The following is a 17,106-nucleotide window of genomic DNA, read 5'->3' as shown; positions in this document are numbered from 1 at the left end:
AAACAGCATTAAACCGTTTTAGACAGGATAATCTCATGCTTTTAATCAGCTTTATCTGTGAAAATGTATGGATATGTATTCTCGCATGTGTTGTATAAATTGTAATATATACAGTATATCATAAAATAAAGCCACCTTTAAAGACACGTATGACACACCAAGTTTGCTGAGTTCTTCTTTTTTGTAAACTTTATAATGTTTATGGAAAACTTTCTGCTGTTGTTACTGTATTTATAAACAATTAAAAAAACAGCTTTACAAAAAAAAAAAAAATCCTTCAAACAGATCTTCAAGTTCGTGAATAGTGACTAGAGACGGTCAAAACGTTTGTCCGGCTTTTCAGTACGAGTGACTTTGATTGTGCTAACCACCCCCCTCCACACACAGACACGCACGCACGCACGCACACACGCGCACGCACACACTTTGCAATGTTATACAATCTGAACATAGCCTTGGATATAACCCTACTTATTTCAACAGACCAAATCCAGGTTGCGTCATGGAACAGCTGATAGCAGGGGCGTTAGTTAGGCGTTATATACTCTGTATTCTGCAGGTTTTTTTTTTTTTAAGATTACACCCACAGAGCCAGTATCTCTACAGAGAGCGAGGGAGGGAGGGGGTGAGTGTGATAGATATAAATGGGGGTACAGGGAGCTGCAACGTGATCATCAGTACCACCATAAAGAAGAGCCTTTTTTATTTGACCAATTTCTGCAGCATGCATGCCTATCCGTTTATCAACACTGACTTATAAAAATAGGTTTTTATCAATTGTAAATTTGCACTGCAGTTTTGTCGCGTCCCATATTTCTCCTCATGCTTATGCTGGGTATGTGCTTTACAAAACATACCCTGGAAGAAAAGGTTCTATAGTGATTGTCCATTGTTTGTTTCCTCCACAAATGTGTCTATTAGTAAATAAAACCATAGTGAATCATACAAGGATATTAAACTGATTCAATATATAGAAAATGTCATGTGAATTACCTCTTGAAATACTCTTTTAAAAGTAGAAAGGTGACTCATCATCAATAAAACACAGCCATGCATTTTGCAGTGCAGTTGCTATAGAAATGCTGTTTGCTTCGGGTGTTGCTGATTCGTCAGCAGGCGGCACTGAAATGCTCTCATGATTTTTTATGTCTGTCTGGTTTTCTAAATTCCAAAGTGCATCATTTTTCAAACCCTATCCGAATTCTTAGAAGCAAGCTCGCTGAATCATTGCATTTTCCTTCCTCTAAGGAACCCAGTGAGTTGTTTGTTTGAATTTCCATTGCCTGACTGCCAGTTACGTTCTGTAAGAGCTCGGTGTGTGTGTGTGTGTGTGGGGGGAGTCTGTGTGTGTGTGTGTGTGTGGGGGGGGGGGGGTCTGTGTGTGTGGGTCTGTGTGTGTGTGTGGGGGGGGGGGGGGGCTGTGTGTGTGGGTCTGTGTGTGTGTGTTGGGGGGGGGGGGTCTGTGTGTGTGTGTGTGGGTCTGTGGGGGTGTGTGTGTGTGTGGGGGGGGGTGATAGTGTGGGGGTGGGGGTGGTTAAGAAGCTGTGAGGCTAGGTGTTGTTTTGCTCAACTGTTAGTTCAGGGAGCAGAAACAGCAAGCACAGTGATTGGTGAATCAAGGATGACTTACAGCTCCCTTTGCAATTTCATTGGCCGACCCAATCTATAGGTACAAACAGGTGTCTTGACAGGTCTGAAACTGCATGGAGACGATGATTCAGAACATGCCATTCCAGTGGAAGCGTCCTCATTTAACCCCTTTTGTTTTTACCTTTTTTAATGCTAGATATAACACTGAAGAAGCCCAAGCATTGCCTTTAGCAGACCACAGAATTGCCAGTAATGGTCTCTGTCTACACAGAGAGACAATAGTAAATCTCCACATCTAATGAGGATCAGGGCGAGGTAATGCCAGCTCTACACTCCTGCGTGTGTCTGTGTGCCTCTCTCTTTGTGGTCCATTTAAATCATTCATAAAATTAATCACGCGTAGCGTAGACCCCTTGATTTAATAATGCAGGCACAACTCCTAAATGCTCAATGGAGCAGGGATGTAAATTACAGTGTGGCCTGGCGTCGAATCAAAAGGTTACACTTGGGGGAATATTTGAAAGGCATGTGTGCACAGCGCCACACTGTGGACCAGTTAGGTATACCCTCTGCAAGAAGTTGCTAGACTTTAATAGACGCAGCCATGAAGCCTTCTTTAGGCGGTTTACAATAATGCTTAAAAACTACAAATAGCAATGAAGATTTGCAATGTAAGGGCTTCTACTGTACCTACACTGATTCCAGGCAGCAGGACAATTTGAGTTCAATTGAAGCGTTCAGAGAAACAGCCCCACGTATAAGTGAAGTATAAAAAACAGGATCCAAAGCTGAGCATCCTTGTGCTGCACCCCAGTGCTATCCCAACACTGCTTGCTTCACATCCAGATATATTTATAAAAACCCACACTACATATTACAAAGTTATCGCTCAGGGTCCTGACGCCTTTCCAAGCTAAACACAGAACTGAGAAAAAAAAAATATTAAAAATGAACCACAAGGTGGCGCCGGAGGATTTCAATTGGAAAGTATAGCAGAAGGAAATTCTGAAGTGAAGTCTCACATTAGCAGAAAAACTGATTATAAAGCAAAAACAGGAATCCTAGCCCATGTAAAGATTCGGTTTCGATTGAAGTGCAGTCTAGTAAACTGGTAACAACAACAGGCAGTACAAGCAGACTGCTATAACAGACTTGCATTACTGTGCATTACTGGGTCATAAAGTGCATTACTGTCGACACATGGCAGTTGGGCACACCTACCAATATTGAAGTCGACATCTATTTCGCATTGGGCCTAAGAAGCAATCCAACCTATTAATCCATTACAGTAACGCGGTACTTTATCAGACAGCTTGCTACCGTCTTAGCACTACTGTGCAAGAACTGTGTTCAAAATCAATTGCTGTCATTGCTGGTAACGCAGCTAATGGATCTGCTAAGGCTTTTAAACTGGGGCAACAATCTAGTACGCCTATGTCACTAGGGAATGTTTCTATCAGAGATGGGATTTTCCTTGGGAGCTGTCCTTGAAAACTGTTGGAAACCTCTCATGTGTTCCAGAGCCTTCTTTCAAGTGCAGAGAGTAGGGGCTGGCAGTGCGGGGGAGGCACTGTCTGTTTATGCTGAGGAAAGTCTTTCAAACTCTGGGTGAGAGAGGAGGGAGGCTGGGGGATGGTTCTGATCCTATTATCCCTGTCCAGTTAATCCCTGCCTAGGATTGCTCACCAACACATACACACTAACACATATCTGGAGATACAGATCAGCCAGCTAGGTGTCCCAGTCTCTGAGGATCTGGTTCCCAGTCTCACCATCATGGACAAGACGATGCTGCTCAACATGGAGGGAGTGAAGAAGACCATTGTACACGGGGGCAGCGATGACCTGCCCAGATTCATCACTGGCACAAAGGTAACCCTCCCAGCACCCTTTTGCCTTGTCTTGCTTATCCATATAATGTACCATTCCTCGCTGTTCTTTACAATGCTTACCAATACTTTACCATGCTTTCACTGTGCTGTATTACACTCCTCCATGCTTTTACTATGGTAAACTTTTATAAGAAATATTACTATAGAAAACAAGTACACCTCCTGCAGAATATTGCAGCCAGGCAGGCGGTATGCGCTGCCTGCTGATTCTAGACTGTGCTCCTGGCAGGTGTCGTTCCATTTCCGCACCATGCTGTGTGACGAGGATCGCACGGTGCTGGATGACAGTAAGAAGGTGGGGGTGCCGATGGAGGTGGTGATCGGGAACATGTTCAAGCTGGAGATCTGGGAGTCTCTGCTCTGCTCCATGAGGGTCGGGGAGGTGGCTGAGTTCTTGTGTGATGTCATTGTGAGTACACCCCCTCTGCTGTCCCTGTTAAGGTGTTATTGTTTAGCACAGCTGGCCGCACACACACACACACAAACACACACACACAACACCTGCTTGGGTGTCTCCTGGTTTGTCTGCGTTGTTGTTTTGCAGAGTGTGTGTCTTTAGGATGCCATCGCGGAGCTTACAGGAAAGTGCAGTGTTGTGATCAGCGGTTATCACTATCCAAAACACCTATCTCTCTTGCAAGAGTGTTTTGCGAGTGCAGAACAGCCGATCGGCAAAGTAGAAGACTGCTCGACTCTCACAAGGTTTCCAGCTCTGAATAGCACCCCTGAGCTGGTTCAGCTTGCTGGGTCTCTGTTTACTGCCGGAGGGTCTCAAGGCAGTTCCTGCTGAGCGGTTAGCAGCTTTGGGCAGCGCTGCAGTAATCTGAAGGGACACCTGTCCTGATTACCTGCTGTTTGTGCTCTGTCAGCAATCCTCGCTTTCTTAACCAGGATTAGTAGAGGGCTTGAAATCTAATGAGGCAGCAATACAAACATTGCATGAGAACAATAGAGTACTGATCCAATATTGAACATGCCTCTGACACCCTGTATGTACAAAGAAGAAAAGGAATAAAACTGGGCTGCAATTAACCCTTATATGTCTACCGGTTATTCATCTGATTGTGTTTTAATAAGGTGAGCATTGCACATGTTTTCTGTACAGCTGCGTCTTCATTGCCCTAAACCTCTCGGTTATACAAATAAAGATAAAGTCGCTGTATTGAAGCATAGTGAATACCTCATAGTAATTAACATCCTGGGCCATATTCACAAAGCACGATTGTTTTTATTTAAATGTTTAGAAATAGGAAACGTAACGTGGTGCAATTATACAAGCAGTGACTAGAGAGGATCTATCCAGGATAAGGACAGTATTGCATGTGTATGTGAATGCATTTGTGTGTGTGTAGATATATAAAACACATTAGCTACCCCTGACAGAGCCCAACCACACCGATCCTATCAGTAGAGTATGGTACATCTCCACATCTGCCCTCACTGTCTGTCCTGCCCCCAGCACACCGGACTCTACCCTATCGTTGCCAAGAGCCTGCGTCGCATTGCAGAGGGCAAGGACCCAGTGGACTGGCACGTGCACACCTGCGGCATGGCCAACATGTTTGCCTACCACAGCCTGGGCTACCCAGACCTGGACGAGCTGCAGAAAGAACCGCAGCCCCTCATCTTCGTCCTGGAGCTGGTCAAGGTGCAGGTTCTGAAGACAGATCCCTCCCTGTGCCTCTGGGAGTGCAGTGCATGTGCTGTGTGCACCTACCCACACTGTAACACACACCCCCTCCAGGACTTCAGAAACACTCACACAAGCATTATGAAGCTCTAATGAACAAGCTGACAAGCGTTTTCGCTAGTACACCACTACCTCTGCTCCCAGCCCACCCCACACTACTGCACTACCGCTACCCCTGCTCCCAGCACACCCCACACTACTGCACTACCGCTATCCCTGCTCCCAGCACACCCCACACTACTGCACTACCGCTACCCCTGCTCCCAGCACACCCCACACTACTGCACTACCGCTACCCCTGCTCCCAGCACACCCCACACTACTGCACTACCGCTACCCCTGCTCCCAGCACACCCCACACTACTGCACTACCGCTACCCCTGCTCCCAGCACACCCCACACTACTGCACTACCGCTACCCCTGCTCCCAGCACACCCCACACTACTGCACTACCGCTACCCCTGCTCCCAGCACACCCCACACTACTGCACTACCGCTACCCCTGCTCCCAGCCCACCCCACACTACTGCACTACCGCTACCCCTGCTCCCAGCACACCCCACACTACTGCACTACCGCTACCCCTGCTCCCAGCACACCCCACACTACTGCACTACCGCTACCCCTGCTCCCAGCACAACCCACACTACTGCACTACCGCTACCCCTGCTCCCAGCACACCCCACACTACTGCACTACCGCTACCCCTGCTCCCAGCACACCCCACACTACTGCACTACCGCTACCCCTGCTCCCAGCACACCCCACACTACTGCACTACCGCTACCGTATAATCTACTGTTGCACTTGATATCTGCAGTGAGATCCCAGCTAGAGGGGGGTATTGTATTTTCATTTTGTTGTAATGTATTAAAACATGAATCCCTTCAGCATAGAAGTCACACACAGTATATAATAGACTGCTGCTTTCTTTTCAATGCAAATACCTAATGCAAAGAACAATGTATCCATCTGGTTTAACTATAGGGGAGGACACTGCAAAAAAAAAAAAACTGCCATATATATATATATATATATATATTAAAAAGTTAATCCCCGTTTGTGGTGCAGGTGGAACAGCCCACCGAGTACAACAGAGAGTCATGGGCCATGAGCGATGAGGAGAGGATGAAGGCAGTACCAATTCTTCACGGGGAGGGGAACAAGCTCTTCAAACTGGGGAGATACGAGGCAGCGACCAGCAAGTACAAAGAAGCCATCATCTGCCTCAAGAACATACAGACCAAGGTTCCTTACCCTTTCTGTCCGCCCAAAATTCCTGCTGTATTTGTACACCAATAACATTCGACAAGAAACTCACACTAGCTGTGTAACTGTGTGGAGCACGGCACGGCATACTGGGAATGGTGACTGGTTTCTCTGATTGCTCCTGCAGGAGAAAGCGTGGGAAGTTCCCTGGCTCAAGCTGGAGAAGATGGTCCACACTCTGACTCTCAACTACTGCCAGTGCCTGCTGAAGATGGCTGAATACTATGAGGTTCTGGAGCACACCACTGACATCATCAACCACCACCCTGGTGAGCAGCACTGGAGCACAGCTGGCACGGGGCAACTTTACCAGGGGAGGTTCGCACAGCAATCTTAGAATGCTTCTCCAGTGCTTATATTATACAGTTCACTGATTTTTATCATTTTTATTATTTTGTTACCATGCTTACTGCAGTGCTTAGCCATGCTCATCTTTGCTTGCACCCTGGTACACACCCAGTAAACATGCACCATGGTATACATTAGATGGCAGGCAGTCCAGTATCTAATGGAGATATTAAATGTAATATCTCTAAGGTGGAATTGCATCCAGAATTCAACTTCTTCTAAACAACTTCCCTGCAGAGTTTACGCGAGTTAATTCTCCTTTTGACAAATGAAAAGTAATTTACTCTCTTTGGAGTATAAGGCTTTGGAAAAACCACGCCTCTGTGGTTTTTTTTGTTTTGTTTTAGAGTTACAATTTAATAGGTGATTTAAACTACCAGATTACAAGAATTTGAGCCATCACTGTCCTGTCCCTTTTAAAAGTTTACTGTGCTATTTTTGCATGGTGTTCATGCAGTTTTGCCATGATTTTCCCATGGTTATACTATGCATTTACCATAATTTACCCTGGTTTGCCATGCTTTTAAATGTGCTTTACCATACCTTGCTATAATTTACAATGCTTGCCTATGCTTTACCATGCTTTCACTGTGCTTTATTACCCTTTGCTGTGCTTTTACTATGGGAAACTCTCATAGGGGTTAGTATATGAATCCCCCTGCCTATCCCTGGTATGGGTTCCAGTTCCAGTGACCCTCGCTCCACCCCCCTACCCCTGTCTCCTCCCAGGGGTCCTGAAAGCCTACTTCATGCGGGCCAAGGCTCATGTGGAGGTGTGGAACGAGGAGCAGGCCAAGGCAGACTTCCAGAAGGTCCTGGAGCTGGACCCGAGCATGGCCAAGACGGTGAGGAAGGAGCTGCAGATCCTACACATGAGGATGGAGGAGAAGAGGGATGAGGACAAGCTCACATACAAGGGCATGTTCTGACCCGCGACGCCCGCTGCATCCACAGGGGGGCGCCAGAGAACCGCAGTGAGGCCTCCAGGACCAGCTTCTTATTTCAGCATGGTCCAGCTGTCCTCCTGTACAATGAGAGACCTCTTCTTTGGTGTCTGTACAAACGATAAAACCTGAGATTAAACCCCCAGTCCATCCCTGCAGTAACCACTGAATTCCACTAGATGTCGCCCACTCTGCACGGTTTCTGTAAGAAGCTCCCACTTATATCCAACACAGACAGAAGCCCAGAGAGTTCAGTGGAAATAATGAAGTTTAAAGGGACAGCTAGACATAATGTCATCGTTTTAATTGAAAGTAATGCCCCGCGCAGATTTTAGAATATTAACTTGGCACACACGGTAACCTCCTCCTGATGTAGCTTTACGTGGGAGTCAGTGGCCCACTTCCAGACACAGAGTGAAAGCATAGGAGCCAACTCGAGCTACTACTGCTAACAGAACATTCTAGAAAAATAAAGAACTTCACACCAGCTCTCCTTTGTAGCGTGTGTTACTGCATCGCCTCCGGGATTAACGAAATGCAATATCTTAAATTTATTCATGTATTTATGTATGTATTTGTATTACTTCACATTCATTTGGGAGAAAACGTATTCCACTAGCTATCTAGAGTTTGACTTTCATGTGTTTTTTTTCTGATATAAACCCGGCTCATACTCATTAGTAAATCAGTCCAGTATCATTTGAACGCTTTGCTGTCCAGCGTCCGATAGATTTGACATTGGGAATACAGGCATAAGGTATAGGACAGTAAAGGGTTGAAGTAGTGTAGCCTTTTCTTCGTTTTAATTGTAAATGACGTTCACAGCCTTGTCCTTGAAATTATCCTGTTTTTCTTTGTTTCTTCAGTTCTGCACACACTTGCATTACAGGGGGACAGTGACGTCACGCCCCCACCCCAGCCCCACTGTTTTTTCGAGCACGATGCTTTCGCTGTGGCAATGGAACACCCCGCGAGAAAGCGAAGGGGCGTGGTTTAGAAGGGAGGTATGAAATCACACGTCTAGAAAGCAAGAAATGAAAGTGCATACTATAGCAGGAGCAGAGCAGTCCTTTGTCGAGGTAACAGATACTGGATTTAGATGAAGTGCAGTTTTGTGAGCCTGCGTGGCCAGATCCCTTTTGTAAATGAAAGCATGTTTGAAGGTGCCTTGTTCAGGAACTGGGTGAATGGCAGGACTGTCGGGTTTATCAGGACACACATGCAGTCACAAAGCGTGTGCAAATGTGCTGAAGTGGGGAAAACAGATCAAACTCGTGAGAGTGGCGTTTTGTTTAATTTAAGCTGAACCGTTAACTCAAATGCTAATTGCAAGCACAGCTTCTCAATCGGTATTACAGGCTATGTAATATGCTCTTTCTGTATTTATTCAATGTCTGATAATAATAATAATAATAATAATAATAATAATAATAATAATAATAATAATAGTAATAATGAAACAAACAGGTGCCTGTCTGCCTCTCGAAATTAGAGCGATTTTAAGATTCCCCTTCAATAAGGGGTGAATTTCGGCTATTGCATGATACCGTGACCTAGATGTGCTGTCATCTTTAAAATAACATCACACACACGCACACGCAGGCGCACACGCACACGTACACGCACACGCACAGACACAGCCCTCTCAACAACCCAAATGAGAATGCCTGCAAAACAATATGAGATGCAAAAAAAGAGAGGTTGTTTTATAATTGAGTAAACGCGAGCATACTGCTGTGTTTGGAAATTCCCTAGGTTAGTTACGCTGCAGGATGAGGACGCGCTGTGCATCCCTCGAGAGCTCGACCAATAGCTATACTAATCACGAAGCAGAGGCAATCCACCCCGGTCCTGCCTAAACACCCACTTTCTCCAGAAACACCGATCTGTGCAGAGCGCCTCGGCAAAGGGGGCGAGGAACACACGCGTATCGACCTGCGCTTGGGGCTCCGCGTTCGCAATTTGCATTTCACAGCATCGTTCCTTTCTATTGCAGAGGCAGACCGTAGTGAAATCTGTTGCAATCAACGTCTTTTTTATATAAACTAAACAAAAACGCGCGAGTCTGTCAGAGAAAGCTTGTGTCACATGGCACGCATTGCCTCTGCTGCATCTATATCAGATTTTTTTTAATCACCAGCGCCGTGATCAAATAAAAGGTGTGTGGATAAGTGCGTGTGTGGGTCCACTTCTTTGTGAGGAGCAGAGAGGAGAGCAGAGAGGAGATGCAGTCCAGCCTCTAACGCACTGGATTATGTACATGGTTTTGCATGGAGCTCTTGCGCCTGAGCGACTTTATTTCCTTTGAAAACACGAGAAATATTCTCTCCTATATCTGAGAAGAAAAAGAAAAACAGCATTTGTTTGATTTAAACATTTTTCACTGACGTTTATTTTTTTACCATCAAATGCCAGCTGTTTATTTTTCAAATTGTTGATAACAATTGTTTAATATTTTCTTTGTCTTTGTCATTATATTTCTTTCTTTATTTTTAAAGAAATTTAAGAAGAAAAAAAACGTCAACGCATCAGTCAAAAATGTGTATCTGGCTTTTTAAGAACTAGCTTGATTCGGGAAAGTGATTAAAAATAAATAAATATATATACTTTTTTATATAACAGGAATTAAAATCGGGTTGATTTGAAAAATGGCAATCAACACAGATGCTCAGTATGAACAGACACTTCTGGGTGGAAGCGGCACGACTTTGCCCAGCGACTCCCATGAAACCGAGAAACTCCTAACGCACACCTCGGAGCCCAAGTCGGAGAATGGAATCAAGCTCTCCAGCTCCTTCTCGGTTAACATGTCCGGGGAGAAATCTCACGACCTGGACCACAATGGACACAACATACAGTTCAAGTCGGGGTCCGCGGGACACCTCTCAGGGGGCCCGCTATCCCCGTCCAGGGTGAGCCTGACCAGGGCTTCGTCTAGTGGGAATACCGCACAGGACCAATCCACACCCAGTGATTACCTTTTCCTGGCCATCTTTTCCTGCTTCTGTCCCATATGGCCGGTCAACGTAGTGGCGCTGGTTTTCTCAATCATGGTAAGTACGCTTAAGAGTGAATAACTCGCTGCTTGCATATACAGGCGCATCCCTACACACGGGGCAAGAACAGTCTTACTGGTGCGTTATTGTTATTATTATTATTATTATTATTATTATTATTATTATTATTATTATTATTATTATTATTATTATTATTGTTATTGTTATTATTATTATTATTACACTGTGTGTTCAGTGTTATGATAGTTAGAAGTCTCTGTGCTCCCTGTTCACTCCCCTCCTTAATAATTCCGCATACCTATTAAGACCAATATATATTGTAGATCTACAAATAAATAAATAGCAGTGTGGTCCAGTGGTTAAAATCCAGGGTTTATAATCAGAAGATCACCGGTTCAAATCCCTGTGTGACTGATCAAGTCACTTAACCTCCTTGTGCTCCATTCTGCGGATCCTGCACAGCTTACCTCTGTACAGCGCTTTGTGAGGGTCGTCCGCTATGAAAGGCGCTATATAAGGATATTATTATTACTATATATTCAGTAAAATGCGCGCAGGTTAGTTTTCCATGAGGGAAGCTAGAATTCAATCATTTGTATTGGATTCGCTAGCACTTCCTCGTCCACACCCAAACCTGGCACCGTTATATATGTTGGGCGAACTGACGGCATGCTGCAATATCTATCATATACTGTAAAAGAGCCGGCTCTTTTATACAGCGGTATATATATATATAAGTCCTGTTTCTCACAGAATCTTCCTGGACAGATAGCTCTGAAACAGGAAACCAGTGAATGATCTGGTGAAGGTTTGTAACACTCTGTAGGTTCAGAGCAGGTTTACCAGGGGGCTCAGAGTACTCATGGAGCCAAAAACAAGATAGGGGTGCATTTTGCAGAAATCAGCTCAGCTGTTCTAAAAGATTAACATACAAAAGATAAGCGTTTTCTTTTCTTTCAAGGAGTGTTCTCTGGAGTGCAACTGGCCCCTGACTCCAACCCACTTCTCATGCAAGGAGTAATGCATTTATTCAAGCCTACTCTACTGTGATCAGCAACAGCAGAGCCTCGCTATACCGAGGGTTAAAATCAAAGCATGTTCCAATGTGTTATAGAAAGCGACTCTGTGATTTAGTGATGGGCCGAACCTCTTCCGATTTAACATTGAACTCCACCATGCACGACATGCTCCTAATCTGCTTAATCATCCTTAGTGCCTAAAATGAACACCAAAAAGGATAGTCTACCCACTACACCACTGCTCCGAGACCATTTAACAATATACTGTATCTAAACTCGGTCTGCCAGTCACACCTTCCCTTTCCTCTCAGAACAGTGAGGAAGGATAATCATTAAGACAACCTGTCTGTCTGTCTGTCTGCCAGTCTGCCCTGCTCTCAGTTTTGAAGGACATGTGTATTTGTGGACAGCAGCTACAACACTGATAACCTGCATTGACACAATGTGAACCGAAGCTCTGAATTGACAATTGTAGCAGTGCTGAGCGGACGGGTCTTCTTGCATGGCAGCCCGGGCACAGTGCCTGCGAGGGAGAGCTGTTTAAGTTTCCTAGGCTCTGCAGCCTGCATGACTGCAGGAGAGACAGTGTAAAAAGCTTTTAGGATCTGGATTGTGTGAAAGGCAGCACGCTGTGACACTGGTCTAACGGTGAAGGGCAGAGAGCCCCATCAGTCCCGGTATTCATTGTGGTCAAACAGTGCTCCCCTTTGACATATCATTGTGACATGTACAGAAAACTAGGCTGGCTCTCGCTTAGGAACCCGAGGCTTTTTCATTGGCATGGTTCTGTGTCACTACAATAAAAACATTCCAGTTCTTAACTGAACATAAAACAGGGCCGCTACATTTATTAGTGCTGAAGAAGGCAATTCACCCGAGTTAGCAGAACAAACTGCTCTACAGTGTTGTGTTCTTGTCCCATTGCAGGATTTCAGCATTATGTAATAGTTACTGCAGGGGAGGGGGGTAATGAAGTAAGAGCACTCCCCGGTCTTACCAGAGACTGTGCAGACTCTGAGTGCTCCTGAAATTCCACTCGCCTGCTCGGGGATTCTGGGATTGGGTCAGCATTGGATTTTATTGCACGCTGCACATTATGTGGATAGCAGGGCAAAAGCTCATAAGCACTGTAGCTGCAGCACCGTTCCCTATCAATATCCACAGATACGTCCCTTTGAAAAGGAAGATACAAAGTACTAGCGCTGTATACAACCTCAGACACGTTTCAATATGTGATGTTTATGCTCAACATTTTAATTATCTTTTGATTCCTGGCGTTTAACCTATGAAATATAATTGGTAATCGGATCAAAATAAATATGTCTGCTTTCCATCTTGTTATTGCTTCTGGCTACAGCCTACAGTCAGAATGTCAGAATGTCAGAATGTCAGAATGTCAGAATGTCAGAAAGTTCTGCCCATCTGTAGAAGCAGTTGCTGCCAAACCAAAGGACAGAATGCTGCTCCCTCGTGACTAACTTGGCATTTCTTACTTGAAGCAATATCACCCATTCCAATCTGTTCTTCAGTCAGGTATGGCTTCTGTGGTGTACTTTGAGTCAGGTAGATATGACAACGCCCCTAAAGCCAGGCTGACGTATTTATGTCTTTCTATACCCTGCGATCAAATCTATTGAAGACAATAGGATGTATTGCCTATTTAACCCTAATTAAATCCCTTGTTCTCTTAATGTCTGGGTATTCCTGAATAGAGATACAGAATGATGTAATATTGTGTTCCAGGGGTGTGTGCTGTGGCCTCTGTGTGTTTCTTAGCATTGGTAAGGTTAAACTAGATGTGTATGGTATTAGTAACACAGGCAACATGCACTGCTAATATGGCTGGCATGAAATCTTCTATGTGAACATTTACAGGGACTTGAAATTAATAGTAACATTTTTTATGAATTCTTATGTGCATGTAATGTCGTTTTCCAATCAAGCCTTCCACACTGCAGCCCAGCACTCGAACCACGGCTCTCGTCAACTCTCGCTCCTGTCACAAGCCCTGTCTGCTTGGGCTGTCCTATCTCAATTACAACGTTGAGCTCCTGGATGAGGCTGGCACTGTATGAATTATTTATCTGTTCGTGGCTCTGAAAAGCGAGCACTTAGTGCTCTCTCCAGTCTCCAGCCCAGGAGGAGCTGGGAGTCTCTGTTCAAGGGAGGAGGGGAAGTGCCAGCTCAGGTGACACGAGCGACTGGAGACACCAGTCTGATATGATTTCACATCGGCTGGGGAACACCACTACTCTCTTTACTAACAGAGCCATGTGTCTGCCATTGAGCCTCAGAAATGTGATAGCGTGCCAAGGCAAGGAGTCAGTATAGTATAGAGACTTGGCAGAGTTCATAAGGTTCTGGGAGTCTGTGTGTGTGCTGTGACCTACAATACCTGCACAATCAATCTCTGTCTGCAGTTTGAATGTGGACCGCGTCTTCAATGGATGAATATATACAATACGGCACTCAGTCCTAAATATGCGCCATTGTCTGTCCAGAATTAAGCAGTAAATAGGGTTTATTCAATTAAACTTGAAAGGAATCATGTTTTGCTGCCAGTATCTATCTGGACCTTTGTTTTTTTCCTATCCAGTTTTATCATGATATCCATTGCTTTTGTAACGGCTACACCAATCCCTGATCTGACTCGTCGAAATACAAGACAGAGTGTATTTAACAAATACACCACAAAGGCTTTGTGGAGATGACAAACATTTGTTTTCTGCAAAGCAAACAGCCGTCACAGAGCGTGCTCAGTAGAGCCCCGCAGCTGGGCCAGTGCTGATGACAATGGCTTGAGGTGGGATTGTGTGTGATCACACAGGACAGGTTCATTTAATACACACAGAGAGAACGATAGCTGGAGATGTATCCCTGGCGGGTTCTGTATAATCCTTAATGAAGCACGTCCCTGGCAACTGGCGTTATTTTGTTTATTTAGCAGACGCCTTTATCCAAGGCGACTTACAGAGACTATGGTGTGTGAACTATGCATCAGCTGCAGTGTCACTTACAATTAAATAAATAATTACGTCTCACCCAAAAGACGGAGCACAAGGAGGTTAAGTGACTTGCTCAGGGTCACACAGTGAGTCAGTGGCTGAGGTGGGATTTGAACCGGGGACCTTTCTTTAACCACTGTACCACACAGCCTCCTATATATTTTATAGTACCGGATGTAACCAGATTGTCTGAACGATTAAAATGTATGGAACAGAAGCTGTAGTGAGTTACTACCCTCTGGACATGCTAGTACTGAACTTGGTGAGTCTCCACTCCTCTCTCCCAGTCCAGGAACAGCCTGCAGCAGAACGACGTTGACGGGGCACGGAGGCTGGGCCGCCTGGCAAGACTGCTGAGCATCGTCTCCATAGTGCTGGGCACCATGATCATCACTGCCTACTTAGTCTTCACAGGTAAGAGTGCGTCCAAGCAGAAAATGGGGTCCGGACGTTTTCACAGTCACTTTTATACAGAAATACATTTCCTTGGGGTACGTTTACTCTAGTATGTCAAACTCAGTTCTGAATCATTCATCTTCAGAAACCATGCTGACGGTTTCTTAGTTGACTAGATAGTCCACAAAGGTATTTGCCGTCTTCAAGCTCCTTCTCATGCTATTTCTCTCTTTCAGTGTACGGCAGTGTGTGGTGAGGAGCGCTGGACGGACGGGAGGAGGCGCCCGACCTTTTTCAAATGTTTTCTAAAAAATACAACGGAAAGTTTGTGAGAAAAAAGAAGAAATTTCTGCGCGATAGAAAACCCCGCTCCGGATATGAAAAAAAAAAAAGAAACGACAAAATAATATCTGGATCCTTGAAAACAAACGAAAACAAAAGAAACGCATGCACCAATAGTTAATGACTGCTTGAAGCAAAACCCAGAAAATATATTAACAAAAAAAAGAATAAAAATAGAAAACTACAACTGACCTGATTTGTAAAAGAGAGCTGTTGAGAGAGTGTCGGAGACAGCCTGCACATACAACGCGTTTGGAAGACGAAGGACGTGGAAGCGATAAGCTGGCATTGTGGAAACCATTGCGAAGGAGGAATTCACAGCTGGGTCAGGGAGGCCAGCCCGTACAGCTTCCAACGACTTTTAGAGGGTGCAAGGCTTCAAATGTATTCATTGTCTTCAGCTTATTTTCTTCTTGCACTAAACCTATATAACCATATAGATAGATACACACATAACTTATATAAACGTATATGAAATAATTAAATGATTTTGTAAACAGCAGTCTGCAGGGTCCCAGAGAGAGAGAGAGAGTTAGTTAGTTTTGGAATTCTCTAAACTAACCGAGGTTTGAAACGGACCATGGATTAGTTTTTGGGGGCGAGGCTGTTTTCTTTTTTGTATGTTTTTGATGGAAAAAAAATTGACCACCGGCATGCTTCTTATTCTAATTGTATATAAGTCATGGGCCGTTCAGAGCGGGGGCACGCCACCGTGACGCAATCACTTTCTTCAAGCAAAAGAATATTCATAGCTTTAATGTCACGTTTTAACTTCTGCACCCGGTTAGTTGCTAAATCAACGCAGACTTGACTGACACTAAATCTGAACCACAGCACCGTTATATAGCCATGCGATAACCAGAGACACTATTTAATGACACGACAGAACTGCCATGTTTAGAGCAGCGCTATCATTTTAGAAATATTGTTTAACGTGCACATATATACAGACTCATATAGAGGTTTATTCAAATGATCTAAACAGTGGCGGAACTAAACCGCGTTTACATAATAAAACAAGACCAAACCTGGAATACTGCATACCATAAAAATACTAAAACATACTCCAGACTCACACTATCACACAGTGTCACAATTCCGTCACATCTGGCTAACCCTCTGTATATATTGTGTAAGTGTGTTTACATATGTATAAGTGTGTTTAATATATATATACACATATACCCCTTGTGTAGAAACACCCATTTGCAAGTTGTTCTGCTCTTTTGAAATTCACCCAAGGGTGGGCAAAACAGGTTCCAGGCCAGGTCTTTGATCCTCACATGTCCTAAATTGTTTATTTAAATCAATTTGAACGCCATCCAGGACCTGAAGTTGTTCACTATTGATGCTATAAAACCTGGCGTGGAATAGCCCTGTGGGACCGGAGTTGCTCACCCCGACATGCTCCGAGTCTGTAATTAAATGTTTGTTTAGTTCAGTGAGCGTCGACTCAGTGTTGCAGGTGTACTTCTGCCACCCACCAGTCCTTCCTAGCAAATTAGACTCTTGCCACTATTAAAATTGACTTGACATTCCCCAAACTCTTCAAAAATAACAGAAATAAGACTCTGATTGCAGAACAGTAGCAGC

General features: G+C 44.5%; 2 protein-coding genes across 4 annotated transcripts; both read left to right on the top strand.

The window, feature by feature from the left end:
* Nucleotides 1-3,276: 3,276 nt before the first annotated feature.
* On the top strand, nt 3,277-8,223 carry LOC117429955 (aryl-hydrocarbon-interacting protein-like 1). The gene is made up of 6 exons (XM_034049939.3): nt 3,277-3,462; nt 3,712-3,891; nt 4,942-5,130; nt 6,245-6,421; nt 6,570-6,711; nt 7,520-8,223. Exons 1-6 carry the CDS (start codon nt 3,367-3,369, stop codon nt 7,717-7,719), a joined length of 984 nt encoding a protein of 327 aa, XP_033905830.2. The 5' UTR covers nt 3,277-3,366; the 3' UTR covers nt 7,720-8,223.
* A 147-nt stretch (nt 8,224-8,370) lies between these two features.
* LOC117429116 (trafficking regulator of GLUT4 1-like) lies at nt 8,371-15,694 on the top strand. Of its 3 annotated transcripts, none has more exons than XM_058998057.1 (4): nt 8,371-8,813; nt 10,357-10,787; nt 15,063-15,189; nt 15,408-15,694. In XM_058998057.1, exons 2-4 carry the CDS (start codon nt 10,383-10,385, stop codon nt 15,425-15,427), a joined length of 552 nt encoding a protein of 183 aa, XP_058854040.1. In that variant the 5' UTR covers nt 8,371-8,813; nt 10,357-10,382; the 3' UTR covers nt 15,428-15,694. The 3 variants fall into 3 exon arrangements, with proteins under 3 accessions (XP_058854040.1, XP_033904208.1, XP_033904207.1); XM_034048317.3 differs by lacking the exon at nt 8,371-8,813 and adding an exon at nt 8,824-9,893; XM_034048316.3 differs by lacking the exon at nt 8,371-8,813 and having other exon boundaries at nt 8,824-10,787.
* The last annotated feature ends 1,412 nt before the right edge of the window (nt 15,695-17,106 follow it).

Source organism: Acipenser ruthenus, chromosome 24, assembly GCF_902713425.1.
Source record: "Acipenser ruthenus chromosome 24, fAciRut3.2 maternal haplotype, whole genome shotgun sequence".
NCBI classification, from domain to species: Eukaryota; Metazoa; Chordata; class Actinopteri; order Acipenseriformes; family Acipenseridae; genus Acipenser; species Acipenser ruthenus.
This window is presented reverse-complemented; position numbering and strand designations above follow the sequence as displayed.